The sequence below is a fragment of the Cnephaeus nilssonii genome, assembly GCF_951640355.1.
Source record: "Cnephaeus nilssonii genome assembly, chromosome: 7".
Taxonomy (NCBI): Eukaryota; Metazoa; Chordata; class Mammalia; order Chiroptera; family Vespertilionidae; genus Cnephaeus; species Cnephaeus nilssonii.
In genome coordinates this window covers 94,388,291-94,415,655 of record NC_137078.1, presented here as the reverse complement: position 1 = coordinate 94,415,655, position 27,365 = coordinate 94,388,291, and the positions used below count along the sequence as shown (strand labels likewise).

General features: G+C 62.6%; 2 protein-coding genes across 6 annotated transcripts; one reads left to right on the top strand and one right to left on the bottom strand.

Moving 5' to 3' along the window:
* Window positions 1–422: 422 nt before the first annotated feature.
* Window positions 423–12,209, top strand: CLCNKB (chloride voltage-gated channel Kb). 3 transcript variants are annotated; one of them, XM_079777784.1, is made up of 19 exons: window positions 423–610; window positions 1,251–1,379; window positions 2,438–2,566; window positions 3,151–3,290; window positions 3,598–3,675; window positions 3,758–3,836; window positions 4,295–4,420; window positions 4,837–4,921; window positions 5,007–5,108; window positions 5,610–5,694; window positions 5,941–6,114; window positions 6,559–6,628; window positions 6,786–6,896; window positions 7,231–7,444; window positions 8,288–8,421; window positions 10,320–10,408; window positions 10,548–10,631; window positions 11,355–11,441; window positions 11,796–12,209. In XM_079777784.1, the coding sequence occupies exons 1-19, from the start codon at window positions 511–513 to the stop codon at window positions 11,841–11,843; spliced, it is 2,064 nt and encodes a 687-aa protein (XP_079633910.1). In that variant the 5' UTR covers window positions 423–510; the 3' UTR covers window positions 11,844–12,209. The 3 variants fall into 3 exon arrangements, with proteins under 3 accessions (XP_079633910.1, XP_079633909.1, XP_079633911.1); XM_079777783.1 differs by having other exon boundaries at window positions 10,320–10,411; XM_079777785.1 differs by lacking the exon at window positions 5,007–5,108 and having other exon boundaries at window positions 10,320–10,411.
* A 582-nt stretch (window positions 12,210–12,791) lies between these two features.
* On the bottom strand, window positions 12,792–26,276 carry FAM131C (family with sequence similarity 131 member C). Of its 3 annotated transcripts, none has more exons than XM_079778421.1 (7): window positions 26,102–26,276; window positions 18,304–18,416; window positions 17,445–17,480; window positions 17,098–17,191; window positions 14,583–14,765; window positions 14,205–14,315; window positions 12,792–13,592 (listed from the first exon to the last, which is right to left on the bottom strand). In XM_079778421.1, exons 1-7 carry the CDS (start codon window positions 26,121–26,123, stop codon window positions 13,306–13,308), a joined length of 846 nt encoding a protein of 281 aa, XP_079634547.1. In that variant the 5' UTR covers window positions 26,124–26,276; the 3' UTR covers window positions 12,792–13,305. The 3 variants fall into 3 exon arrangements, with proteins under 3 accessions (XP_079634547.1, XP_079634548.1, XP_079634549.1); XM_079778422.1 differs by having other exon boundaries at window positions 18,304–18,404; XM_079778423.1 differs by lacking the exon at window positions 26,102–26,276 and adding an exon at window positions 25,052–25,231.
* Window positions 26,277–27,365: the final 1,089 nt, after the last annotated feature.

Below are 27,365 nucleotides of genomic sequence, written 5' to 3'. Positions count from 1 at the left end.
AGGAGCAGCAGGGTGGGGGGCAGGGAGCCAGCATCTCCTTGCGGCCTCTCCTTATGGGCCTGGGGTTTTGCTGCCTCTGTGGCCTGAGCCGAAGGGGAGGGGGCTCGGGGATGGGCTCAGGGAGTCAGAGCCGCCGGTGGGGAAGCAGACAAGTGTCCAGGGAGGGTAGGAGCGGTGGCCACGGGAGGGGGACGGGGCTCTGAGGCTCGGACACCTGCTTTGGCCAATCTGCTGCTGGACGCGAAGGGCACAGATAGGAACCCCACCTCACACTTGGCACACACACGCACACCCTCGCTGACGCCCCAGCACACGCTAGACTTACGTCCCTCCCGGTAGCTACACACACACACACACACACACACACACACACACACACACACACACGCAGGGGAACGCCACCTTTTCTCTGACAGGGAAGCAGCAATATTGGAAGGGCCGAGGGCCAGTGCGAGGGCATTGGGGCAGCTCACGAGGGTCCACCCGCCTGTCGGCTGCCTCAGGGACCGGATGGAGGAGCTGGTAGGGCTGCGAGAGGGCTCCTCGGGGAACCCTGTGACTCTGCAGGAGCTGTGGGGCCCGTGTCCCCGCCTCCGCCGACGCATCGGAGGTGAGAGCTGGGTCCCCTTCCCCTCCCCTTCAGGGGCCCCTCAGGACATCACCCCCTACCAGGCTGCACCTCCCGCCCACCTGAAAGCCCAGAGCTGCCCTCCCCCTTGATCTGCCCCAACAGCACTGCCAGCGCCTCCTGGTGGCAGGGAGGGAAGAGACCTGTCTGTCCATCTGTTTATGGGATTGCGGCCTTTTGGGATTGCAGCCCTGATGCCTGATCACTGTGCCAGGGGCTTGCTAAGGGCCCAGGGGGTGCTCTCTGGCCCAAAGCCAGCCCCGCAGGTCCTGGGACAACACAGGAGGGTTGCTAGACCCTCGTGCTGTCTAAGCTGCGGACCCTGTGGTGATTACAGAGAGAGCTGTAGCTCCCAGCACTGCTCCTCACCCCTGAGCCTTGATTGTTCTTCCAAAAGTACCCCAGTGTGGAGCAGGGGTGGGGGGCAGGCCCATCAGAGGCCCCTGCGCTGCCACCACCACCACCCCAAATCCCACTCCGCCCCACGTGAGGCAGTGCCCCGCAGGCGACCCTGGACTGGACCACCTCCCCAGCCCCACACTGCCCTACCCTTCCTGCCCTGAGGGGAAGGGCTGCTCATGCCCACCGGGCTCTGGGCTGTGACCCCGTGCCCCTGCGCCAGGTGGCTTGGAGTGGTTGAAGCAGAAGCTGTTCCGTGTGGGTGAGGACTGGTACTTCCTGACGACCCTCGGGGTGCTCATGGCCCTGATCAGCTACACCATGAGCTTCACCGTGGGGCGAGTGGTCCGAGGTAAGCCCTCCCTGGCACACACGCCTGCTCTGGACCCAGGGCGTCTGAGCGCGCTCTCAGGAGGCCAGATGCACCACCAGATGCAGCGGGGGTGGGGTGGGGGGTCTGGGTGGGGAGGAGACCTGGTCTGGTCCTGGCATTGCTCTTTTTGTTGTTGTTAATTCTCACCCGAGGACATTTTTCCATTGATTTTTACAGAAAGTGGAAAGGAGGGAGGAGCGGGGAGAGAGAGGGAGCTGTGGGGGGAGAGAAACATCAATGTGAGAGAGACACATTGATGGGTTGTCTCCCACATGTGCCCCAACCAAGGCTGGGGATTGAACCTGCAGCCCAGGTATGTGCCCTTGACCGGGGATTGAGCTCGAGACTCTTTGGTCTGAGGGCCAACGCTCTAACCACTGAGAGCACAGGCCAGGGCCTGGCATTGCTCTTGGCTTGCTGTGTGACCCTGGAAAGCTCCTGCCCGTCTCTGAGCATCCGTCTCCTCATCTGCACAAGGAGTGAGAGAGCCCTGAATGTTCTAGAGCCCTTTTGTCTGAGCCCTATGTTCCCCTCAGCCTGCTGCTGGGCTCCCTCTCCTCCCTCCCTCTTTGCTCTCAACTCAGTAGCTGGGGGAGGGCACTTGCTTAGACCATCATGGGTCAGCAGGCTCTCTCCACCCTGAGGGCTCCCTGGAAGAGGGGGCGGGGCAGGAAGAGGGTAACACCTTCTCTGGGAGACTTGCTCTGGTGCCATCTGAGCCCCTGCCCTGCACCAGACATCCATTGTCTGAGGAGCTTCACAATGACCTGTTGGGGAGGTACCATCTCTAGCCCATTTGACAGACAGGAAAACAGAGGCTCTGAGAGGTTGAGTCACTGGCCAAGGCCCCTCAGCGAGGGAGTAGCAAACCTGGGTGGGGACCCAGGGTCCGGCTCCTGCTCCTCTTGGGGATCGGCTGCTCCCTGGTGGCCTGGGCCTCCCCTCTCCAGGCCTGTGTTTCCTGGTCAGTAGGTGGGCACCCGAGGGCTGCAGAGCCTGTGGGTGCTCCCTGATCCCCGACTCCTGGCTGTCCCCAGCACACAAGTGGCTGTACCGGGAGATTGGAGACAGCCACCTGCTTCGGTATCTCTCCTGGACGGTGTACCCCATGGCCTTGGTCTCCTTCTCCTCGGGCTTCTCACAGAGCATCACGCCCTTCTCAGGAGGTGAGGCCAGCCTGGCATCGCAGTCCCCGCTGGTTCATCCCCTCAGGCTTCTGGTGGGTGGGGGCAGGAAGCAGTACCCCTACTTCATGGTCGGAGAAATCAGGCTCAGAGGAGTCGTGTCACTTGCCCCAAGTCACACAGCACGAAGACCAGGTCTTGACTCCTGGGTCGCTGACGGCTCCGGTCCCTTTCGGAGAGTTTTTCCGGGTGGTGATGGCAGGTTCTCCTGCAGGGCTGATGCCCAAGAGTATTCCCAGGCAGGGGCTGATGGGGGGCACAGCTCCCCTCCCCCCAGGTCTCTCAGCTCTGCCTCCAGCTCCCGGCCAGCCGGTGGGAACTCCAGGGGTGCATGCAGGGTGGCCAGGGGCCCCCCCAGTCTGCCACAGCCACCTGCCAGGCCCTGCTGGAAGGACATGGCTATTGGCGTCTCCTTTCTGATCCTCGGCTTCCTCCTCTGAAAAATGGGTTTATGAAACCTATTCCTAGGGCTTTAAAGGGCCCGACCAGAGGGAGGTGTGAAACGCTCTGCAGGGTCAGGTGTTTCCAAAGAGTTTAACCCAGAGTCTGTCCCTCCTGCTGCCAAGGTTCTGGACTCCCGGAGCTGAAGACCATCCTGTCCGGGGTGGTCTTGGAGGACTACCTGGACATCAAGAACTTCGGGGCCAAGGTGGTGGGCCTCACTTGCACCCTGGCCACCGGCAGCACCATCTTCCTGGGCAAAGTGGTATGAGCAAGCGAGAGAGCACCCCCCCTCCCTCCCTGCTCTCCCCACGCCTGCCTTTTCCCTACCACCCACCCACCCCAGCGGGGTCAGGCGGGACTCGGGCCAATGCCGGCCTTCTGGGGCTCAGTCTTGGGGAGGTGGCAGGCCGGGCCCCCAGAGTGTGACAAGGGGCTGGGGAGACGGAAGAGGTGGGTGTGGTGGGGCAACCAGGCTGTGTCTGGATGAGGTTCCCTCTGTCCCCCAACCCCGGGCCCTGAGGGGGAGGAGCAGGGGCCCGGCTCCCCTCAGAGGTCCCTGCTCCCCTCAGGGCCCCTTCGTGCACCTGAGTGTGATGATCGCTGCCTACCTGGGCCGCGTGCGCACCAAGACCATTGGGGAGCCCGAGGTAAGGGGCTCAGGGAGGGCCCCCCTTGGAGGGAATGAGAGGGAGGGGGCTGCCTCTGAGCCCAGGACTCGGGATCCCCCAGAACAAGAGCAAGCAAAACGAAATGCTGGTGGCGGCAGCGGCGGTGGGCGTGGCCACAGTCTTCGCAGCGCCCTTCAGCGGTGAGACCCCCCTTCACCCTCCCCTTGCACCCTGGGGCTCCCCACCGCCCTCCCGTCCCCTGGAGGGGCCCGGCTGAGGGGCCGGAGGAGGGATGGGGACTAATTTTGGTCTTGGCTCTTACAGCAGTCTTGCCCGCACAGGGTGGGGGTGAGTGAGTGGGTGTCAGGCGCTTTGGGGTCACCGTAGACAGACTTGGTGTGAGATCCAGCTGTCTGTGTGGCCCTCCCGGAGCCTCACTTCCTCATCTGTGCAATGGGACCATAGCAGTGCCGTCCCCCAGGGATGGAGGTGGCGGAGAGAGAGCCCGGGGCCTGTTCCCTGGAGGCGGAGTGCCTGCCCCCCCCCCATTTCCGCTCAGAACCAGAGAGAAGGGAGGCCCTGTCTCAGGCCAGGGGGGCAGGACCAGGGGTCAGGGTGCCAGGATGGTGGGCTCTGTCTGAGCTCAGCGCGCCCCCAGGCGTCCTGTTCAGCATCGAGGTCATGTCCTCCCACTTCTCCGTCTGGGATTACTGGCGGGGCTTCTTCGCTGCCACCTGCGGGGCCTTCATGTTCCGCCTCCTGGCCGTCTTCAACAGCGAGCAGGGTGAGTCCCAGGGCTCACCGCCCCCTCTCCTTCCTCCTCTTCCTCCTCCTCCTCCTCTTCTTCCTCCTCTCCTTCCTCTTCCTCCTCCTCTTCTTCCTCTTCCTTCTCCTCTTCTTCCTCTTCCTTCTCCTCTCCTTCCTCTTCCTCCTCCTCTTCTTCCTCTTCCTTCTCCTCTTCTTCCTCTTCCTTCTCCTCTCCTTCCTCTCCCTCTTTCCCTCCTTCCTCTCCCTCCTCCCCACTCTTCCTCCCATCCCCTCTCCTTCCTCTTCCATCCCCATCTCCTTCGAGGTGGGAGGAGGGAGCTGACCTGTATTGGCCGGGAAGGATGGGGCCCTGAGGGCAGAAGGGACAAAGCTGGGCCGGGAGCAGGGGCCAGGGCTGGGGTGTGAGTGCGACCCCCACGCCCCTCCCCCCAGAGACCATCACCTCCCTCTTCAAGACCAGCTTCCGGGTGGACGTCCCCTTCGACCTGCCCGAGATCTTCTTTTTCGTGGCGCTGGGGTGAGTGCCCCCTCGGGTCCCTGCAGCCCCACACGGGCTTCCCCGGGAGGAGCGGCTGCCCTCGGCTCACCCCAGCCCCCCGCAGGGCCATCTGTGGCGTCCTGAGCTGCGCTTACCTCTTCTGTCAGCGCAATTTCCTCATCTTCGTCAAGACGAACCCGCTCACCTCCAAACTCCTGGCCACCAGGTGGGCTCTGGGCCGCGGCTGGGGCCTCTCAGGGAGACCCCCACCCCCAGGGACTCAGCCTCCTGAGTCCACAACTCCTACTGACTGCACCCCATCTTCCTACTGAGCCTCCCAAACCTCCCTAGCCACCACCCCACTTAAGGAGCCCCCATTCCCTCATAACACCCCTCTCAGGTCCTCACTCCCTCACTGAACCCCACTCCCCCACGGAGCCCCAAGCCCGTTACTGAGCCCCCTCTCCTCGGCACCTCAAAGTCAGCCCCCATCTGCCCTTGACTGGCCACGCACTGGCCCCCCCCCGGGCCTGGCTGGCCTCAGTCCTGGTCCCAGCGGGCCTCTGTCCCAAACTCTCCCATCAGCCCTGCCCCTTGTCACACTGCGACTGGGGGACGGACCCTCGGCCTGTTCCTGCCTCAGTGCCAGCCCCCAGGGTGGTGGGGCCGTGAGGTGGGGGCGAAGGGGAGAGTGGCCCTGGAGCTTCCCCCCCTGCACCCCCCACAGCAAGCCTCTGTACTCTGCCCTGGCCGCCCTGATTCTCGCCTCCATCACCTACCCCCCTGGCGTGGGCCGCTTCATGGCTTCTCGGGTAAGGGGCCCTGAGCTGGGGCAGTGGGAGTGGGGACCCCGATTTGTTTCCACTTAGTTCCTGTCATCTCCCTTAATCCCCACGAAGGGGAGGTTCCGAGCAGCTCCAAGTCCCCTACACTGGGAAGTGGGGGGGAGGGTGGGAGGCAGGGTCAGGCAGTGGGGGGTGGGGGGACGGCTGCCTGGGAGGGGTGGCAGGGGCCCTCATGCAGATTTCTGAGCCCCCCACCCCCACCACCCGCTCCAGCTGTCCATGAAGCAGCACCTGGACACACTGTTTGACAACAACTCGTGGGCACTGATGACCCGGAACTCGTCCCCACCCTGGCCCGCTGAGCCCGACCCCCAGAACCTGTGGTTCGAGTGGTACCACCCACGGTTCACCATCTTTGGGACCCTTGCCTTCTTCCTGGTTATGAAGGTGGGCGCCCCGGGGGCCCCCACGGGTGTGCCTACAGCCGAGACCAGTCATGGGGGGGTTGGGGTGCCTCCCCCGGCACGCAGCACAGCACCTGGGCCTTCTGCCCACACCCCCTGGCCTGACCCTTGCCCGCTGTGTGTCCGAGCCTAGCCGCTCCGGCTCTCTGAGCCTTGGTTTCCCTGCCTTTAAAACGGGATAGTCATTGTGCCCACCTCAAAGGGAAGGTTGAGAGGGAAGGAAGGAGAGCCCCTGGAACACAGTAGGCACTTTGTCAGGGTCAGGCTCCTTCTGCTGGCCAACGCCTTCTCTGGCACCAGACCTCGGCAATGCGCCCGAGCACCCTCTTTCTCTCTGGGACACGCCCTGTCCCCAGTCCTGGCCCTCCCTTGCCCACTCTGGCCCAGCTGCCTCTAGCCTCTGCCCCTCTGGGTTCCCCGCCCGCAGTTCTGGATGCTGATCCTGGCCACCACCATCCCCATGCCCGCTGGCTACTTTATGCCCATATTCATCTTCGGTGAGTCTGGGGTCCTGAGGGTCTTAGTGGTTCAGGGTGATGGGGAGGCCATGGCTCCTGGTCCGCCCCTCCCTCCCCAGCGTGGTACTGAGGTTCGTCCCCAAGGATGGAGGGCTGAGGGGCCGGGTCAGCCCTGCTCACCCGAGTCTGTGGCTAGGAGCTGCTGTTGGGCGCCTCATCGGGGAGGCCCTCTCTGTTGCCTTCCCCGAGGGCATCGTGGCCGGAGGGGTCACCAACCCCATCATGCCTGGGGGGTATGCCCTGGCAGGTAAGTGGGCCAGGGCCCCACTGGGTGGGCTGGACCTGGAGGACCAGCCAGCGGTTCTGCAGGGCAGAGGGTGGTCTCAGAGCCCCCCAATGAGCCTCCACCCTTCCCTGTGCCCCCATTACCCTCTCCAGCGCCTGTCTTGTCCCTGATCCCCCACCCCCTCCCTCACTGCTCTCCCCCTCACCGAGCCCAGGCTGTGGGTGCTCCCACAGTGGCCAGGGTGTGGCCTCTGGACAACTGCCACCCAGCCCATGGCCACAGCCGCACCAGCCTCGCCCTCTGCGGGGAGCGGGCCCCCGGCCTGAGCCCCCTGCCCTGGCTCTGCCCCCTGCAGGGGCCGCGGCCTTCTCGGGGGCCGTGACCCACACCATCTCCACGGCGCTGCTGGCCTTCGAGCTGACCGGCCAGATCGTGCACGCGCTGCCCGTGCTGATGGCGGTGCTGGCGGCCAACGCCATTGCCCAGAGCTGCCAGCCCTCCTTCTACGACGGCACCATCATTGTCAAGAAGCTGCCGTATCTCCCGTGGATCCGGGGCCGGAAGATCAGGTGCGCGGCACCTGCCTCAGGCTGGCTCATAGGGTGGGGTTAAAAGCTCCCCCCAGTGCCTCACTGCGGCTGACCTTGGACCTGGGTGGTGTGGGAGGGGCCGACACACTGCTGCCTCTTGTCTCCGCTCTCCCCAGCTCCCTGCGTGACCCTGGGCAAGTCCTCGGCCTCCTGGGCCTCCGTGTCTTACTAGTCGTTAGTCTGTCTTCACAACTGGACAGATACCGCCCACGTGTTGGAAACGGGCTCAGGGAGGTGCCGTGTCTTGCTCCGGGTCACACAGAGTCAGCAGCAGGCCTGGGGGGCCCTGCCGCCCCCACAGTGCTGTGTGGAAGTGGTCCAAGCAGGCTTGGAGGTCCTCACGCAACCAGGCAGGACCAGAGCAGCCCTGCCCCCCACCCCCCCAGAGGCAGGACTGAGAGGCTGAGAGCGCAGGGTCCTGGGCCCAGCTCCAAATGCATGCACGCTGCCACCTTGTTCTAAACCTCAGTTCCCCCAGCTGTAAAATGGGGGTGTTTTCAAACTTTAAAGCTCCCCCCCCCCCCCCCCCCGTTTTTTGCCATCAAACTTTTCTTCAAATGACATTCTCTAAGGAAGGCTCCTCAGTGAAACAGCCCGCAGCTGGTCTGCGGGGAGCTAGGGGCCGGGGGACTGAGAATTCAGAGCCAGACCATAGGTGAGCCGATCCCCAGGTGCCTCTCGACCTCGGGGCTCCAGGAGTTGCTCATTCCGGGAACCTCTCAGTCGGTGCCCACACTGGAGAACCAGCGACTCTCCCTCTGGGGTTCCCCGCCTCGTGCCCTCACCCCAGGACCTGACGGGAGCACCCCTCTCTGCCTCCAGCTCTCACCGCGTCATTGTGGAGCACTTTATGAACTGTAGCATCACCGCGCTGGCCAAGGACATGCCCCTGGAGGAGGTGGTCAAGGTCATAACCTCCACCGACAAGGCGGAGTACCCCCTGGAGGAGAGCACAGGTGCTCAGCGGAAGGGGGAGGGGGAGGGGCCTTCCCTCTGCCTCCTGTTGGCAGGCGCAGGCCCAGGAGAGGGAAAGCGGGGCCCTGGCCCTACATCTGGATCCAGGCTCTGTAACTGGGTGCCTTTGGGGGAATCACTTCTATCTCTTGAGCCTGATTCCTCCTCGTCGTTAAGATGGAGAGTGTGACCAGCCTGCTGGGGGTGGTTTCTGTGCTTCCCTGAGAGATGAGAGGGCGCTTACGAAGCTCTCCCGGGCAGACCTGGGGGTGCTAGAGGCCAGGCCTGGTGTGCTGGGCGTGGGGGTAGGATGGTGGGGCGCTACCAGGGTCTCGAAGGGCTCCTTCATCAGCCTCCCCTTCAAAGATTGCCCCGCTGAGTCCCCGCCACAATCCCCGAGGCCATGACAAACAGCTTTGTCAAGAACAATGAATGGGGCCCTTGTTAAAAGACACAGAAGCGGAGTCTTGGGGAAGCCTCTGCCTAGAGCAGTGGTCGGCAAACCGCAGCTCGTGAGCCACATGCGGCTCTTTGGCCCCTGGAGTGTGGCTCTTCCACAAAATACCACGGCCTGGGCGAGTCTATTTTGAAGAAGTGGTGTTAGAAGAAGTTTAAGTTTAAAAAATGTGGCTCTCAAAAGAAATTTCAATCGTTGTACTGTTGATATTTGGCTCTGCAGACTAATGAGTTTGCCGACCACTGGGCTAGAGCATCGTTCTCCACGGGCAAGTGCAGTGAGTGGGGAAGGGAAGTGGGGGGAGTACAGCCATGTCCACCCACGGCCACGGTCACCTGTATGTCCCCCTGCACCTGAGGCATGGGGCACACCTGGCAGGCGTGGCACAGCTGGGCTTTGGTCCCCGCTTGTCCTTTGGGCAGGTACCTTATGGAGTGAGCAACCTGCACCACCATACGGGTCCTAACCGCCCCCGTAGCCACCCTAAGAGCCTCAGGCCACGGGTGAGCAGCAGCGCCGGGGGTACACCGAGCTACGGCCTGCGGTTTCCCCACCCAAACTGGGACAGCCCCCCATTATCCCACAGAACACGCCCAGGCCCCCCTCGAACATGTTTGCAGATGAGACCCCCTCCGAGAGGCCTCCCCTCCTGGGACAAAGACAGAACTGGCCTCCGGACAAAGTCCACTCCACCTTCAGAGCCACGGGAGGCAAAAGCTCCCAACCCGCAGCCCCGTGGGACCCTGCTGCTCACTCGAGAAACAGCTTTCAGCGTTTGTTTCTAGAGGGGAAGCACATACAGGCCTAGGTGTAAAGTTTTTACTTTACTGGGTAAGAGGCCAAAACATCAGGCTGTTGCCTCAAAACCGAGTGCCTGCCAAGTCCAGTGATAGCCTGGACTGAGACTTGCCAAGCCCCCGGCACACAGTAGGACCTCAGAACATGGTGGGCTCCCAGGTGAATGCCTTCACTGGGCTGAACCAGATGTGAATCTTCCTGGGGCGGGGGGGGGGGGGGGGACAAAACCCCGCCCTATGGCACAGGTGTCCCAAAGCTGCTCTTGCTTTGAGGCCTGCCACCTGGGGGGCCTCAGGGTGAGCAGACTCCCTCCTGGCCCCCAGCAGCCTCAGCCTCCTTTGGCTACCACACCTCCGTGTCAGAAGCTGAGTGACCTCGGGCGAGACAATTAGCCTCTTGGTGCTGCTGAGCCTCAGTTTCCTCGTCTATAAAATGGGTGATAATAGTTCCTGACCCACAGGCTGCTGTAGGTTCCTGAGAGACACAAGAACACCTAGCACAGTATTGGCACATAGTAGGTGCCCAGGAAATGCAAATTCCTTCCTCATAATTCATCTCTCTCTCTCTCTCTCTCTCTCTCTCCCTCGCCCTCTCTCTCTCTTTTTCTTTCTCTCTCTCTCCCCCTCTCCCTCTCCACTTGTCCAGAGTCTCAGATCCTGGTGGGCACCGTGCGAAGGGCCCACTTGCTGCAGGCCCTCCAGGCTGAGCCACCTTCCTGGGCTCCAGGACACCAAGTGGTACTCCTGTGGGGTGTTGGGGGAGTTGGGGAGTCAGCAGGGTGGGAGTGGAGGGGACAGCTGGTCTGTGGGAGAGGGAGGAGGATTGAGTGGGGCAGCCTGGGGGAGAGCACCCAAAACCCTTCCCTGTCCCCAGCGGTATCTCCAGGACGTCTTGGCTGGGGGCTGCCCCATGGAGCCAGTGACCCTGCAGCTGTCTCCAGAGACCTCCCTGCACGAGGTAATGGGGAGGATTCAGGCATGGGGCACAAGGCCCCGGGGGTAGGGCGGAAGACCGGAGAGGTTAACTTCAGCTCCACCTTCCCTGCACACAGCGTGGCTCTGTCCCTCCAGGGCCGCCTCCTTATCGGCAGAACGGGCAGAGCGGCTCCTGCCCTCTCCGAACCCCACGCCCGGAGTTGTTGGGATGATGCAGAGACCAGGGAAGCGAGAGGGTTTACACAATAGAAGCCTCTGGGTGGAGAGAGGCAGTGCTTACTAGTCAATTATGTCTTTGGGTTTCAATTTCAGATCCACTGCCTTCTCCCCGCGTGATCTTGGAATTATTTAATTATTTAATCACTTTGATTAAATCACCCTCCCTCTGCCCCACACAAGCACAGAGCCTGGAACACGGGGTCAGGGAGGGGAAGCAGCAGGTTGGGGATTTGGGGGTGGTCCCAACCCCTCTGTGACACTGTTGCTGGATAACAGGTTTTTCCCATTGGTTCCTTGTGTGGACTCTGGCGACCCCTCGTGGTCGTGCTGGACATTGCAGGCTCAGGTCCTGGTCTTCCACCCACCATCACATTTGTCCCTCAACCCCTGCCCGGGTGGGCGACATGGAAGCGTGGGTACCGCTCCTCCACCTCTGCTCAAAGCCTCAGGTCAGGGATACATTGAAGCCAGAGGGTGGTGTGGGTGCCCCCTGGCCTCCAGCATCTCCTACCAACCCCTCCTCCAGGCACACAACCTCTTCGAGCTGCTGAACCTTCAGTCCCTCTTCGTGACGTCCAGAGGCAGGGCCGTGGGCAGCGTGTCTTGGGTGGAGGTACCAGGGTCCCCAGGGTGGAGCAGAGTGGAGGGGCCACGCTCGAGCAGGCTGGGGAGGTGGAAGGCACCAATATTCTCCCATCCAGATTTGGAGGGGCCTCGTGGGATTCTGCTGAGCCCCACTTCCTGGCCCAAAGTGGCCACTGGGCCTGGCTACCCCTACCTTATTTTATGACCAGTGGCCAGCCCTGCCGGTCTCTAGGCCTCAGTGATCCCATCGGTGCAATGGGGAGGCACTGACTCGAACACTCACCCCGGAATCAACCCTTAGGGGAGTCAAACAACAATGGAGCCCCCATTCGCAACCTCCTCTACATCCTTCCCCCCCCAAACCCCTCTTTCTCTGTTTTAGTTGAAGAAAGCAATTTCCAACGTGACAAACCCACCGGCCCCAAAGTGAGCCAGCCTGGCAAGATGAACCGGGGCACCGCGTGCCCTGGCGAAGCAGATGGGGCAGGCATCCTGCCTCCCTGCCCCACCACAGCTCGCCCTCCCCCCAGCCCCGCTCAGCTCCTCAGCGAGACAGGCGGCTCTGACCTGCTCCTAAGAGGGCTCCATATTCTCCATGTCACATCCTGGATGGGAAACGTGCCACATGCCTTGAAGGACAAATCCCGCCGTGGACCGAGCTCAGAACGCAAGACAGCAGAAAACCAGCACACAGTGGGCACTCACTCTCGTCCGTCAAATTCGCCAATGACGGACGAGATGGATGTACGCTGTCACCAAGGGCAGGCAAGATCCCCTCTGGGGTCGACTCCCAACCAGAGGCTCCTGAGAGAAATAAAGCCATTTCCCAGAGCCGCCATGCGTCCCCCATCTCTGCTCCAAGGGCACTCACGTGGCACCTCAGCTTCCTCCCGTGCTGGCTCTGAGCAAGCTCTTGGGGCTGCTCGTGGTCAGGTGGGCAGTGCAGACCTGGGGTCCTGGTCTCCCACTCCTCATGCCCCCTCCTGGCAGGGAGATTTGGGGAGAGTGGGTCCCTCACCAAGTCTCATGCTGCTCATCCTCACGGATAAGCAGGACCCTGTGGCCCAGCTGCCTTCCTCCCAGCCCCCGCCTCCTCCTTGGCGGAGCCAGGGCTGCTAGCGCAGGCCCCAGGAGCGGCTCCTCGGGCAGTCTGCAGAACCTCGGCCTCTCCTGTGAGTGAGGACTCCCCCCGCTGGGGGGCAGAAACCTGACCAGCTGTATGTGTGTTGAGGGGCAGGGGCCCTCCCCCGAGTCCCTCTAGACCCTCGGCCCAGGAGCCCCAAGGACACGGTTTCCCCAGCAGAGACCAGGCCAAGTCCATCCAGGGTGAATCCGCCACTTTAATGTCTTCAGAGAGCTTTCAGGGAGATGGCAGGAGGGTGCCAGGAGGGGGAGCAGGGCCACCAGGGTCAGCGGGTGAGGGACAGACAGTCCAGGGAGACGGGTGTCCTCGGATAACCGCTTAGGAGCAGATGCTTAGCTACCAGAAGAGGCTACCCCACCTCTGTGGGGCAGAAGCACAGAGGGAGACGGGAGGGACTGGCTCTGGGACCAGGCAGGGTCCCCAGGCCCCACTGCAAGTGGGTCTCCCAGGCCCTTTGAGGTTGTCTGCCTGGGGCCTGCCCTGGTGTCTGCTGAGTCCTTGAGCTCGCGGGTGGCAGAACCCTGGGGGGGGGGGGGGGAGGGGCCCACATGAGCCGAGAAGGGCCAGAGGGATGATGGCGCCCACTGCGGGCAGGTCCGCGGAGGCACGGAAGTGGTCCACGCGAGTGCCAGCCCCGCCCCCTGCCTCCCCGCCCCGTGCCTGCCCTGAAGGGTCCAGAGGCCCAGCCTGACCCCACGTCCTGAGACGCCTGGGCTGCCCACAGGCGAGATGGCGGTGTGCTTGGGCCTCAGTTATAGAACACGTCGTCCTCCTCCTCCGAGAGGGAGCCGCTGTCCACCGAGGGGAGGGAGCCCTGCAGGCAGGCCCCACCCTCGGGCCCCGGGCCCCCGGGCAGCCGGGGCCGGTGCTGCTGCTGCTCAGGGCTGGGGGGCTGGGGGACAGCAGCTGTGATGGGGGGCTCCTCGGGTGAGGGCCAGCCGTCAGGGGAGAGGCCGGGGGAGGAGAAGGCCAGGAGACTATCGTCCTGCGAGGGGCCGCTCAGATGACTGTCCTGAAGGTAGATGCTGTCCAGGTCTGGAAAACCAAAGGGAGGTGGGGTGAGGGGCAGAGTCTGGGACCGCTCCTCAGCCTCCCCTGGTGTGTGAGTGTGGGCAAGAGGCGGAAGACCGGCCTCCAAATCCTGCTTTGTCACTGCCAAGCTGTGTGACCTTAGGCAAGGCACTGAACCTCTCTGAGCCCGTTTCTCACTGCGGCAGTGCGTGTAGTTGGGAGCAGGCTCTGCTTGAGTCCTGCGCTCTGAGAAATGGGATGACCAGTGTTCTCCCTGAGCCTCCCGCCCCTCCAGCCAGAGGAGGGTTAAATGAGATAACAGGTATGTTGGCTTCACCCAGGACCCAGGCTCATCGAAGCCCTCAGGAGTAACCCTGGGTTCTAGCACAGAAAGCTCTTAATTCCCATTACTTATTATTATTACTACTACTGTTTTCTCCTTTATGCTCATGGCACCCCTTGGCGATGGGCAGGGCAAGGATCCCCAACCCCATTTTTCAGATGAAGAAACTGAGACCGAGGGAAGAAAGGGCTTATCTGAGGTCACAGTGCATTTGGTGACAGGGCGGCATGCAGCGCCAACTCTGCCCCCGCCCCCCTTCCCTCCCCCCCGCCCCGTGCCCGCTCGGGCGGTACCCTGCAGCTGGATGACGTCCTGGGGGCTGTTCTCGGGGTGCAGCTCCTCGTCGTCCAGTGAGGACCAGGCGCTCAGGGTGGCCTCAGTGATGGCGAACTGCTCAGCGACCCCTGTGGGGACAGCGGGACCAGCTCAGAGAGGGCACAGCAGGAGGATGCGGAGGGGGGGGGGGCACTGCTTGGAAGGCCTGGCACCCACAGCCGGGCGGAGGGGGGCTGGGCTGTCCATGCAGGCCCTGGTGACCAGAGTGCCCACCGAATGCCCTGGCCACCCCAGGCCCCTGCTCTCCCTGCCCAGACAATGCCCCTGTGGTGACGCGGCGTCCCCTGAGGCCCAGAGCCCTGGCCAGTGCGGTCCGAGCTCCGCCCCCCACTGACCGGCGGCGAAGCGGGCCTCGCGCAGCTCGTCCGGGAGGCAGCAGTAGTGCTCGTCCTCGGCCGGGGACGGCTCCCAGCCCGAGCGCTGGGTCCTCCAGCCCTTCCACTCGATGAGGTGGGCCACGCGGCCACGCGCCATGGCCGTGGGCTTCGTGATGTGGTCCTTGATGCTCTGCACCACCCCTGGGGACAGGGAGAGCAGCCGAGTGACTGCCCAGCTCAGAGCCCCCCCCCAACACCCCCGGCCCCCCCAGCGCAGGCCCCTCCAATGCCCTGTACCCCACATCCACTCAATGCCTTGTACCCAACCAATGCTCGGCATCCTCAAAGCTCCATCCCCGCAACGCCCTGTACCTACCCGATTCCTATGCCCGGCCAGAGCCCGTGCCCCTCCCTGCCCACGCCCTCCCGGTGCCCTGCTCCCAGCCAGCGTCCCTGTCCACGGGGAGCTTCCTGCCCAGCCTTGCCACACCCCTCATTCTCTCTCCGACCAAGTTCAGACCCTTCTGCCCAAGATCTGCTCAAGGATGCACTCAAGACGCCCCCCCCCCAGCCCTCCCCCTTTCCATGAATAAAGTTCTGAGGGAGCATCCCTGTGCCTGGGCCAGTGCCAGCTCTGTGGCGGGTGAGACCTGTGTGGGGCGCAGCAGGCAGGGAAGGCTTCCTGGAAGAGGTGGACTGGATTGGGGCTTTGAAGGAGGTTGGGTTAGATGGACAGATCGAGGCTGTTTCAGAGATGAGATGATGAAGGCATGGAGGAGGCGGGTGTGGCTCCAGGGTTACCAGGACTGGGGTGGCAGAGAGGCTGGGGGGCCTACCAGGGGCCAGACTGGGGGCTGAGAGCCAGGCTGAGGGCACCGATGTCCTCCTGAGAGCAGCGAGGAGCCACAGCAGGGTGATGGGCAGGAGGGGAGCGGGTTAGATCTGGAGTCGAGGAAGAGCATCCTAATTATGGGCTTAGGGTCCCAGGGTGGAGACAGGGGGACATTAGGGGCCACTGAAGGGACCCAGCAGGAGACGGGACAAGGGCTGGGCAGATGGGAGAGCGGGGGAGGGCCTGTGGGGTTCCTAGGAGTAGACGTTGGATGTGGAAGCTGTCAGAGAGGGCTGTCAAGAATGATTCAGCATCTCCTTTAACCAAGGCCGACAATAGATCTGGGAGTCACCGGGCTCCAGGGCCATGACGTAAAGAACAGCAACACTTAAAAAAGACAGTGTCGCCCTAGCTGGTTTGGCTCAGTGGATAGAGCGTCGGCCTGCGGACTGAAGGGTCCCAGGTTCAATTCCGGTCAAGGGCACACGCCCAAGTTGTGGGCTTGATCCCCAGTGGGGGGCGTGCAAGAGGTGGCCAATCAACAATTCTCTCTCATCATTGATGTTTCTGTCTCTCTCTTCCTCTCCCTTCCTCTCTGAAGTCAATGAAAATATATTTTAAAAAAGACAATAATAAAAAAATAAAGACAGTATCCACAAAGGAAACAAGAGGAAAACCACAGGGAGGAGGGAGGGGGAGAGGGAGGGGAGAGCCCTCCCCCAAGTAGGGGAGTGTTGGCACCGAGGAGGCTGTGGGAGGAGGTGTCTAAGTGGCCCCTGAAGGGCAGGGGAGGTGGAGGGAAGGGGTTCAGGTGGAGGGAACAGCACAGGCTGATGTGTGTGTGTGTGGGGGGGGGGGGTTGAGGGGGAGGGCAGCAGGGGCCCGGGGGAGCCAGGGAGGCCTGAGGGAGGAGGGACTAATGAAAGGCTAGCGCAAGGTACACTGAGCAAAGTGGTGGGCAAGGAGAGCGCTGAGAATGGCCCAGAGGCTGTGCTGGGAGACAGGCAGGTGCTGGGATGGCCCTCTGAGACCCCTTTCCTGGCCTGCGTGCCCATCCCCCACTGGCACACTCTTCTCTGGAGACTCGCCCTTAGCTATGGCAGCTGCCCCACCCAGAGGTGCCCGAGGGGCAGGGTCCTCCCCAGGGGCAGCCGAGCCAGCCAACTGGCCTAAGTGCCAGACATTCTGCCTGCGATTCATGGTCCTGGGCTCCCATGGATGGGGCTGGGGGAGGGGAGACGCCTGCCACCAGGCTTTGCCAAGCTCCTCCCCTGCCCTGTCCCTGCCCTCACTCCTACAGGTTGCCCTAGAGCAAGTCCCTCCGTTAGCCACTCACACAGCAAGTCCTATCTCGGTGACAGGCAGACGTCATCCGCTGCAGGGCGGGCGGCGGGGAAGGCCACACCGGGCACACAGCTGAAAACCTGGGCGGTGCCCCCCGAGCTGCTGGAGGCCCCGACAATCCCACCCGTGGGGGCGGGAACCCCTCTCACTGCTCCCTGCAGACCCAGCTCTTGGAGCCCGGCATTTGGAAAGTGGTGAATCCATGGGGCCCAATCCTTCCAGCTGCAATTCAGCTTTGCCCTCCCCGCCCCGCCCGCCCCCCCTGCAAACACACACACAAACACACACACAAACACACAGCTGGTGTCGGGTGGGCCGTGCAAACTCCAAGGGCAGGGGAGGGCAGCTGCCGCCTACCCACAAGGGACGAGGTGGCCAGGGCTGCCACGTGGTAGCTGCTGGAGCAGGATCTGGAGTCGGACAGGTAGCCGTTGGTGGTCTGGAAGCATCTCTGCACGGGGGGGAGGGGGAGCAGGTGGGTAGAAGTCCCCCCACCACTACCACCCCCATTACCCACCTCCCCAGGGCTGCTGAGCAGTGGGCAGGGCCAGGGCGGTCCTGCCAACGCCCACAGGACCATCCACCCCAGCATTTTCATCGCCCTCCCCTCCCCCCGGCCCCAGGGATGGCAGAACCGAACGCCCACGCTGGGCCCCGTGGAAGGAGGGCAATAGCTAGACTGGGGGGTGAGCGAGTGCACTGACCTGCCAAGGATCCCAACAGAAATCCATCTGTTTGTCCTAAAACAAAAGGAGAAAGAGGATCAGGAGGGCCTGGCATGTTGCCAGCAGATGCCAGGCGTCCTAGAGCTCTGGATGGCGATGTGGGTCACCTTCTGGTGCTCCCTGAGGTGGGGGTCTGCCTACTCCTGTGTCGTGCCCTGCTGTCCCCTGGCATGCAGAGGAAGAAGTGTGTGTGTGTGTGGGGGGGGGGTGGGGGGGGCAGCGGTGGCTCTGCCAGGAGAGGCAGTTGGTGCAGGGGGTAGATCAGACCTGGCTTCGAGTTCTGGCTCTGCCCCTTAGCCTGGGCATCCTTAGACTAATGACATAACATCTCAGAACCTCAGTTCCTTCACCTGCAAAATGGGACGATGCCATGTACCCCTCGGTCGTGGGGCAGCAGAAATGAGATAATGTGCACGCGGTGCCTGGCACAGTGCTTAGCATGTGGTACGTGCTCAAACAACAACGAAAAGGTAGTTGTATCAATTGGTAAGTTCAAGGTCATGACCTCTGGGGCAAGGGCAGAAATTATGCACCAGGATGTGAGGCCCCTCACGAGATCTAAGAATCCTACCCCCTTTGTTCTTCCGTGGGCAGTGCAGGCTGCTGAGGTGTCCTGGGCTGGTAACAAAACTTGTTATTTGCAAGGCTGAGTTAATGGGGGGTAGGGGGGTCGGTGGGGTTGGGGGAGGAAGCCCTTCTGGGTGGGGCTCTCTATTCTAAAGAAGCCTGGTCCACGTTTGGCCGGGAGGGGAGGAGCTCCCTGTGGGAGCCGCAGGGATCAGCCCAGGGACCAGGGCGGAGGCAGGGGTGAAGGTGGGGTGATGCGTGACCAGTTTACCTTGCCAGTGACATAGTCCGGAATGAAGGTGGGTGGGCAGCTGGAGGGCAGTGGGCTCAGGGGGCCTGTGCCCGGGGGCATGGGGCAATCCTTGTGGACACCTGTGAAGAGATCTGGAAATAAGAGCGACAGGAGTGTCCTCCCAGAGGCCTGGTCAGGCCAGCCCTGAGAGGCGGGCGTGACTTTATCAGCACCATCGGCATTTTGTAGAAAACAGACCCAATGCCACAGCAGCCGGAGTCCGGCCTGGTCCCCGCAGTGGGAATTACTGGCCCGTCCGCTTGTGACTCCATTTCCCCTAATTCTACACCCACACGCTGGCATCTTTTGGCCGCAAGGAGACCTCCAATTCATGTACCTACTTCCACTGGCCCCATGGCCTACCTCTCTCCCGGCCCAGCTAAGACTCCCGCATAGCCTATGAGCTCTCCGTCAACGACGCCCTTGACCCCTCAACCCTCTGCCCTGCCCCTGCACCCGCTCTGGGCCTGCTCTTCCTCTTACGGGACTCTGCCCGGGAGTCCCCCCACGCGTCTCTAATTCCCGCCAGTCTGCTTCTCACCAGGTTGACCACCTCACCCTCCTTTCCTCCTCCAACCTCCGTCCCTGGCACCCACCTCCGTGGCCCTGCCTCGGGTTCTCTGTCCTGCCTCTCCGCTCCTTCTCCCCATTCCTTGCTGAGATCCAGAGCCTTCGAAAAGCACCACCCTCTCTTTTCACCTCGAAGGCCTGCCTGCATTGATGCTCACACCATCTGCTTTCCCTCCTGTGACAGAAACCTGTCCCTGCTCCCCGCGCCCCCGGGGGCTGGGTCCCGTCCCTGCCCGCACCCAGGGCTCTGCTCTCTCTCCGGTGTGGTTGTGTCTCCCACGCCATCGAATTGGTCCACCCGTGGGGCACCTGCTTGGCGCCTCCTGCTCAGGGACTCGGGCCAGCATTCCGACTCCTCTCCCTGCCTCACCCAGTCCCTCACCACGGGCCCGCCCCCAGCATCCTAGCAGCCCAAGCACTCCCATCCTTTAAAGACCTTCTTAGAGCGGCTTCCGTCCAGCGACTGCCCTCCCCCCCCCCCCCCCCCCCCAGGAAGCACTGTGTCCACCTCCACTTCCTGGCCTCCTGAGTCCCCTCCACTGTGCCAAGCAGCCTTGCATGGGCGGCCCTTTGCAAGGGCCAGCACCTCCATGTGGCCAAGCTCAGCAGTGGCTTCTCCCTGGCCTCAAGGGGCACCCAGGACACAGGCCATCCCTCCCTCGGAGCCGCACCCTCCTCCTGGCTCCCCTCCACCTCCCTGGCTGCTCCTCTCAGTCCTTCCTTGCTCCGCCCTGTGCCCCCGGCTCCATCCTGGGCCCTTCTCGCCTCCTGCCTCCCAGGACGGCCCAGGGGGTGCGGCTGAGCCACATTACACATCCAGCCCCACGCTGCTTGAGCTCTAACAGGATTCCCAGGTCCCTACACGGGTGCCCAAAAGGCACCGCGAGCAAACCAGGGCAAAATGGAAGCCGCAAACCCGCGTTCGTCCTTCTCCACAATTTCAGAAAATGACGCGACCGTCCTCCCAGCGGAACCGACAAAAACTCCAGGCATTGCGTGGAGTCCTGCCCTCCCTATGCCCTGCCCCCAACCCGTCTAAGCACCCAGCAAGTCCTCTGCTCTCCCACCTCCAGGAGATGGGGCCCTCGCTGGGAGGCGTCAGGCAACCCCAGAGACTGTGGGAGCGGCTGAGCTGAGGCTGAGACGCTTGCACTGGTGTGGACAGGGAGGGGCAGGGGTGGGCCTAGAGCCGGTGGGGGACCTTTTCTCTGCCCAGGGCCATTGGGATATTTATAACATCATTCGAGGGTCATTCAAAATCATCAACTTAAACATTAGCCTGCCGTATTTGGTCAGACATTTAATGAACTCACCCCTAAGGCCTTGCTAGGGCCAGACCAAATGACTTCAGAGCCTTATACGGCCCAGGGGCTGGACCTTCCCCTCCCCTGCCTAGGAGATAGTGTGGGTGCTCCAGCCGACCCCCGGATCCTTCTGGCTCTCTCTGCCGGGTTGTGCATCCACACGCTGCCCCCCGCCCCCCCCCCCCCCCCATGTGCTTTGCTTCCAAGGGGTAGCACCTGTTGCTCTTCCTAGGTGGGCTGCCCTCAGGCAACTGGAGCTGAAACTATCTGAGAATTGATGTCTTCCCCCCGCCCCCCCCCACCCCACCACCTGAGTGGCCCTTAGCCAGTGACTGGAAGTGCAGATCCCAGCACCTCTGTTTGGGGTCAGAACACTCTGCGGGCCCAGGATGAGGTCACCCCCTGCAGGATGACAGACACCCTTTCCTGGCTCCGGGTCCTCTGTCCTGCCTCTCCAGTCCTTCGTGTATCAGCTGTACCCAGATCCCCGTGCCAGGGTCTGCTCCAGAGAGAGCCGCGGAGGCTCCGGTGCCGCACTGCCCGGTTCAAATCCCAGCCCTGCCCTTTACCATCCGTGGGACCTTGAGCAAGTGCCTTTGGCTCTCCGAGCCTCTGTTTTCCTCATCTGTAAAATGGGCAGTTGAGGGAGCTTGTTCTAGAGAAATTGTCTACTAGGATCCCAAACGGATAACGAAGAGGCACTTTTCTGAAGAACGCCACTGTCGGGGTGGGGAACACAGACACCCTCCGCAAGGGCGCGGACGCAGGCTCTGCTGCCCCTGCCTCAACCACCCTTCTCACTCTGGCCACCTAATGGAACGAGGGCGGGGTCAGACACCTGCAGACATTTGGGATGCTTGCAAAGGAGAGGCCAGCCCGGCCAGCGTGGCTCAGTGGTTGAGCGTCAACCTATGAACCAGGAGGTCACGGTTCGATTCCCAATCAGGGCCTATGCCCCGGTTGCGGGCTCAACCCCCCAATGGGGGGCATGCAGGAGGCAGCCTATCAATGATTCTCTCTCATTGATGTTTCTCTCTCTCTCTCTTCCTCTCTGAAATCAATAAAAATATAGTTTAAAAAAAAACAAAGGAGCCCTAACAGGTTTGGCTCAGTGGATAGAGTGTCGGCCTGTGGACTCAAGGGTCCCAGGTTCGATTCCAATCAAGGGCATGTACCTTGGTTGCGGGCACATCCCCAGTAGGGGGTGTGCAGGAGGCAGCTGATTGATGTTTCTCTCTCATCGATGTTTCTAACTCTCCCTTCCTCTCTGTAAAAAATCAATAAAATATATTAAAAAACAAAGGAGAGGCCAGCTTCTCACCCTCCCCTCCCAACTCCCGTTGGATGTCCGCATAACTGGGGAGGGATGGCCGCAGCGGGGCTGGGCGGGGCTGAATACGGTAAGAACTTTCTCTGTGTATGAGGTCATGATGCAAAATATGTCTATTCTGATGGGTGCCAGTCACAAAGGTTAGAAAGTGACCTGCTTAAGGCTCCAGAGAGCACAAGCCGGGCTGCCAAGTGCAGTTCAAGGTGGCACTGCCTACAGGCGGCCCCGGGGACTCTGAAAGGGGCTGGAAGAGTGCTAGGCCCCCTGGCCATCGCCCGAGCCACAGACACGGGAGTAAGGGGGGCCGAGCACAGAGGAAGCTGGGAGGTGAGGTCCAAGGCCTGGAGGAGACACGACTTGAACAAGGTCATTCGTCAAGGAGGTGGTGGTGACGCGAAGGGCTCCGGCCCCCAGCCTCTCCCCAGCCTTCCTGCCCCCACCTGAGGTGAGGGGCGGGCGCCTCTGCCAAAGCTGCCATCTCCCCCTGAGGACTTTGGCCCCATGAGGGCACAGGCTGGTTGCCATGGAGACATCAGGTAATGAACCAGCCCAGGGTGAAATCACAGGCTGCTCATGGCCCAGCTGGGACCACGGCCACGTCACCACCGGCAACTGGAAAAACACAGCATTTCATGGGGGGTTGGGGGCTGGGGTTCTGCCTGAGGGGCCCCCAGCCACAGTTCTTGTGGGCACCTCTCTCCCCCAAGGGAGCGGTGGGAGGCACCTCCTTCCTTTCTCAGTCCACACCCTAGTCCCCTGACCTCCAGGTCTGAGGCCCCTTCGCAGGCCTGCTTCCTCCCCTACCTCCCCTGGCCACAGAAGTGACAGGCCTCTGGTTTCCATGGCAACCTGGAGGGGACCATTTTGATCCTTCAAGGAGAGGGGTGTCATGCAGATGTCTCCTTCAGAAGACGAGCCTCGCCTCGGCTCACTAAGGGTGCTTCCGGCCTCCCCACACCAGCACCTCATCTGCTTTGGAGTCCAACCACCCAGCCGGTTCCTCCTGCTGTCTAACCTAACCCTCTCCTGCTGCGAAGCTCCCAGCCTGGGTTTCTCTGCTTGTTTCTGTGGTGAGTGTGCACCATAACCGCTCAGACTCCTCACACCTGCTTCCGAGTCGCCCAGCCCCTTCAGCTGCTCGTTGGCACTCTGTGTTCGTGTCCCAGGTCCCAGCCCACTCATCACCGTGGCCGCCGTCCGCCCCACCACAGAGGGAGGGCAGGAGGCCCCTGGTGAACCCAGCAGCCCAGAGAGGGTAAACCTCTTCTTGAAACCACACAGTCACTGAGCCGGTGTGCAAAGCCCCTGGCGAAGCCCCTCCCCGGGCAGCCACTGGCTTCCCCTCTAAGCTGCTTGGGATCCCAGCAGCTGGCGGCATGGAGCAGTCCCTCCAGCCAGCCCCTGCCCAGGTGTGTACAGCGGGCTGTCCTGTGCCAGGCTCTGGCCTTGGCTCTGAAGAGAACACAGTGGGCCAGGCATTTCGTTCACAGCTCCTGCCCTGGGCTTAAGTCCCGGCTCTTCAGTGCCAGCTCCAGGGCGTGGGCTTATGGCACAGCCTCTGGGAGCCTCAGGGTTCCCGTCTGTGAAATGGGCACACTGACTCCTCTGGAAAGGGTGAGGCTGGGGCACCTGCCACGGACGCACTCTGTCCCTCCCCGCTCCAGACCTCACCTCCTCTGTCTGGACCAAGGAACGGATCTCGGTCACCACCAGGCCTCTGGTCCTGCCCCCAGGGCTGACGTGTGCCTTGGGGGCTCTGCAGAGGGAGGCCACCCAAGGTGAGCCCTCAGCCTCTCTGCCGGTGAGTCACTGCCTGGCAGCAGGCCATCCTCCAAGCTTGGCAGAGGCTCAGCCTCGAGTACACAGAGTGCCCCCCATCCCCCAGGACACTTATTTACGGGTCACCCGGGCCACCCTGGTAGCTTTCTCAGTGGGTTGGTGCAGCTCAGAGCTGCCGAAGGGGGTCCCTTTCCATGCCCAACCAAGGACAGAGAGAGCTAACAGGCTCCTCTCCAGGACCTTCTAGACACCCCAGTTCCTTTCTACTTCCGCTAACACTTACGAGTGCCTACTATGTGCCAGGTACTGGTCCCAGTGCCTGACATGAGTTAAGTCATTTAATCCTCTCCAGCAACCACAGGCCATCAAAACTGCTACTATCCCCACGTTAGAGACGCTAACACTGAGACGCACACACCAAGTTAGGAACTGCTGAGGTCACAGAGCTGGGTGTGTGAGCGAGGCTGGCCGGCCCCGGAGTCCGCACCCCTGACCTCTCTCTGCTGCCTGGTGCTGAGGGGGGCGGCTGTCCCAGGTGCGGCCTGTACCTGGGGTTTAGGGTTTGACTGGGGAGGTCCCAGCATGAGGCTCCAATCCCTGGCCTGGCTTCAGGCTGCACATCTGGCTCAGGGAAGGACTTGGAGTCAGAGGGCCGTTGTTAGCAGCTGGCGCAGGCGTGGAAACCAGGCTCTGGGGCGCCGAAGCCCGCGGAAGCAGGGCAGGTGCCGGCCCAGGACGGAGGGCTGGCGGGGTGGTGCAGAGCTAAGGGCCCAGGCTCTGGAGTCAGCCGGTCTGGATTCACATCCTGCCTCTGCCTCTGCTATTTCTTATACGCAGCCTCTGGGCAGGTCACTCAACGCCTCTCTGCTCAGTTTCCCCATCTGTAAAGTGGGAGCATGTGCTCCTCAAAAGTGTGTGGGGCCTGAAAGATCCCAACCGGTGCTTGGTACGCTGTAAGCACTCAGCATTAGTGACAAGCAGAGGGGTGCAAGGCCTCCACGCAGTGGCTCAGCCACCCAGCGTCTCTGGGACGATGGCTGAGGGTCCCCATCCCGTCGGAGGACCTGGGCCCCGTCCTGACGCTGCGTTGAGTGACCTTGGCAGGTGCCCCTTCTGCCCTGGCCTCTGAAGTGTGCTCAGCTGGTCTGCAGCTCATAGCAAGTGCCCAGCCTCTGACATGGGGTGGCCAAGTGGTGGGGAAGAGACAGTCACCAAGGAAAACACCAGATCCCAGATCCCCCAACACCCAGAGTAGGGGTTCTGGAGAGACATGGAGACCCTGTCATTCCTAAAGCACCCTAGACATTCCTCACTCCTAAAACCACCTTCTGACCGGACAGCGGGGCTCAGTGGTTGAGCATCGACCTATGAACCAGGAGGTCACGGTTGATTCCTGGTTGGGGCTCATGCCCGGGTTTCGGGCTCAATCCCCAGGGTGGGACGTGCAGGAGGCAGCCGATCAATGATTCTCTCTCATCGTTGATGTTTCTATCTCTCTCTCCTGCTCCCTTCCTCTCTGAAATAAATAAAAATAAATTTCAAAATAAAAAAACACCTTCCCGCTCTGGCCAGGCTGTAAGTGCTGTGCTTGTCAACACTGGATGCCCATGTGTGCACCGTGCCTGGCACACAGTAGGTGTCATGCTCGTATCAGCTTAATGATTAAGTGAATGACCCTCACACAGCCCAACCCCCACCATGACCCCAGCCCTGACACCCCCCTGAGACATCCTGAGCCTCTTACCTGAATGTCCCACGTGGACCGGTGAGCAGAGCCCCTGGGAGGCCACGGGATGAAGACAGAGGTGCTGTGTCCCCCAGACAAGGACAAGGCCCTCCCCAGGTCCTGTTTACCCCTCTGCACCTGGAAAAGCTACTGGGGGTGATGCACGGGTGGCAGCCCCAAGGCCCTGTGGTCGGGGTCAGTGGGTCTGGCCAGTCACCTCCACCCCAGCCCCGCCCCCTGCCCCTGTCGGGTGAAGGCCAGTGGTGGGCGAATGGCCCTGTAAACCGCTCCTGAAGTGCTGCCCAGCAGCTGTTGGAAAGCTGGTGGCAGGGAGGGTTCCAAAGGCCAACCTGCCACCCCCCAGGGAAGCTCACTCCCACTCCTGATGCCACCTCGGGAAGCAGGGGGCGAGGCACAGGCCGGGGAGCCAGGGGGCCCGCTCAGGGTGGCCTTTAAAGCTCAGAGACAGAGACAGGCCCAGGGGCTCCTGGGAACATCAGCTGCCTCTGTCCCTTCCCATCCCCTGACCAAGGATGGCGGTGGGGGTGCGGGTGAGGACCGAACCTTCTCTGTAACCTGTTCACCTCCATTACCCCTTGATGCCCGTGACCCTGAGACAGGGGCGTGGCAGAAGGGGACAGACGGGGTGCTGAGTTAGTAAGGCCTGTGTCTTGGGGGTGGGTGGGAGGGAGGGTGTTCTGGTGCCCCCAGCCCCGAAGTCCCTCCAGCACAGTCAGGAGCACCCAGACGCCTCCTGCCCCTTCCGGACACGCGGCGGGGGGTGTGTGGCTGCTGGGAAGAAAGCGACCCAGCTCCAGGCCACCTGCCGGGGTGTGGGTCCGAGCGGGGCTGGGGCTTGGGGACCTCCCAGCGCGCTCTCTCTATGCTGCACCCCATCCTCCCACGCCCTGTCCCCGGGGGGTTCGGGGGGCGAGTCTCCCGGGCTCAGCCGGGCTGGGGTGGGGATGCAGCTGGTCGGGATGTTTCCCGGGAGCGGCCCCAGGGAGTGTGCGCGCATCCTCGGCGCGGGGCCCGGACCCCTAACCCCCCAGCCCGCGGCCCCCTCACCTCGCGACACGCAGGAGCCCATCACGGGGCCGCGGGGCCGGGCCGCTGCGCCTCGGGTGCGTCGGGCCGCCGGGGGCTCATGTCTCCGCGGCCGGGGGGCTCACGCGGCGCGGGCGCAGCTGCAGGCGGGAGCGAAGGGGCCGGGGCTCCTGCGGGCTCTGCCGCCTCCGCCGGGTCGTCCCGCCGCCGCCGCCTCCACCGCCTCCACCGCCTCCACCGCCTCCGCCGCCGCCGCCGCCTCCCCCGCCAGCTCCGCCTGCACCGCGTTGGGGGCGGGGCCGGGCCGCTCGCCCCTCCCCGCGCCGCGCCGCCCCGCGCACCTGTTGCCGCAGCCCGGCAGGGGGTGGGCGGGAGGCGGGGTTGGGGCATTTGGGGCGCACGGGTGGGGGCACATCGGGCCCTCACCTCGCTCCGCCTGGTGACCCGGCTGAAGGTCAGGGAAGGGGCGTGGGGGCGGGGACATTCCCGGCATTCGGGGCACGAAGTGCACAGCCACGTTCATTCAACAGTCAGGCCAGACGCCGGGCTGAGCGCAGGGACAGCAGCTCCTGACATGCCCGTTCGCAGGGGAAGAAACGGGCTCACCGAAGCCAGACAGATGCCTGGCCTGAGGCCCCTTAGCGGCGAGGGGTGCGGGCCAGGGTGGAGGTGGGGGCGGGGGGGGGGGCGGCAGTGTGCTAGTGGCAACATTCCACGGGGTCTCCCGCAGCGCCGGGAGGGGGCGGCACCCGCCTCTCTGGACTTTGCTAGGACACTGGGGACCCAGGCCCAAGGGTGTTCTCAGCCCTGGTCTCCTGTCTGATGAGCGACAGTGTGAGTCTAATCACTCACCCTCACGTGCCTCCACACGGACACGCTCCCACACCTATACAGGCTCACACATGCGAATGCTTGCACACCCACACTCGTGTACACACGCACTAGCACACACCACACACTAACAGCCGTACTCTTTCTCACCTTTAGACAGTCGCACACCCAGCCCCGCAGCAAACCTCCCCGGCCCCCAGCTCGGCAGCGGCCACAGCTCTCTCTCTCCCACGCCCACCTTGTCTCTCTGCATCCTGGCACCTACCTGAGTGCCAGGAAGGGCCGGTAATTGCGTCCCTTTTACACAGGCAGGTGAGCAAGACGGGTTCGCTGGTTTCTTTAAAAAACATGGTGAGATGCCGAAACCGGTTTGGCTCAGTGGATAGAGCGTCGGCCTGTGGACTGAAGGGTCCCAGGTTTGATTCCGGCCAAGGACATGTACCTTGGTTGCGGG

Coding starts and splice junctions, on each gene's coding strand:
- FAM131C (XM_079778421.1), bottom strand. CDS start 26,123: ATGGGCTCCTGCGTGTCGCGAG. Junction 18,417..26,101: donor GGGCTCCTGCGTGTCGCGAG/GTGAGGGGGCCG, acceptor TCTTATTTCCAG/ATCTCTTCACAGGTGTCCAC. Junction 17,481..18,303: donor CGGACTATGTCACTGGCAAG/GTAAACTGGTCA, acceptor CTTTTGTTTTAG/GACAAACAGATGGATTTCTG.
- CLCNKB (XM_079777783.1), top strand. CDS start 511: ATGGAGGAGCTGGTAGGGCTGCGAGAGGGCTCCTCGGGGAACCCTGTG. Junction 3,837..4,294: donor CTTCGCAGCGCCCTTCAGCG/GTGAGACCCCCC, acceptor GCGCGCCCCCAG/GCGTCCTGTTCAGCATCGAG. Junction 4,421..4,836: donor CGTCTTCAACAGCGAGCAGG/GTGAGTCCCAGG, acceptor CCCTCCCCCCAG/AGACCATCACCTCCCTCTTC.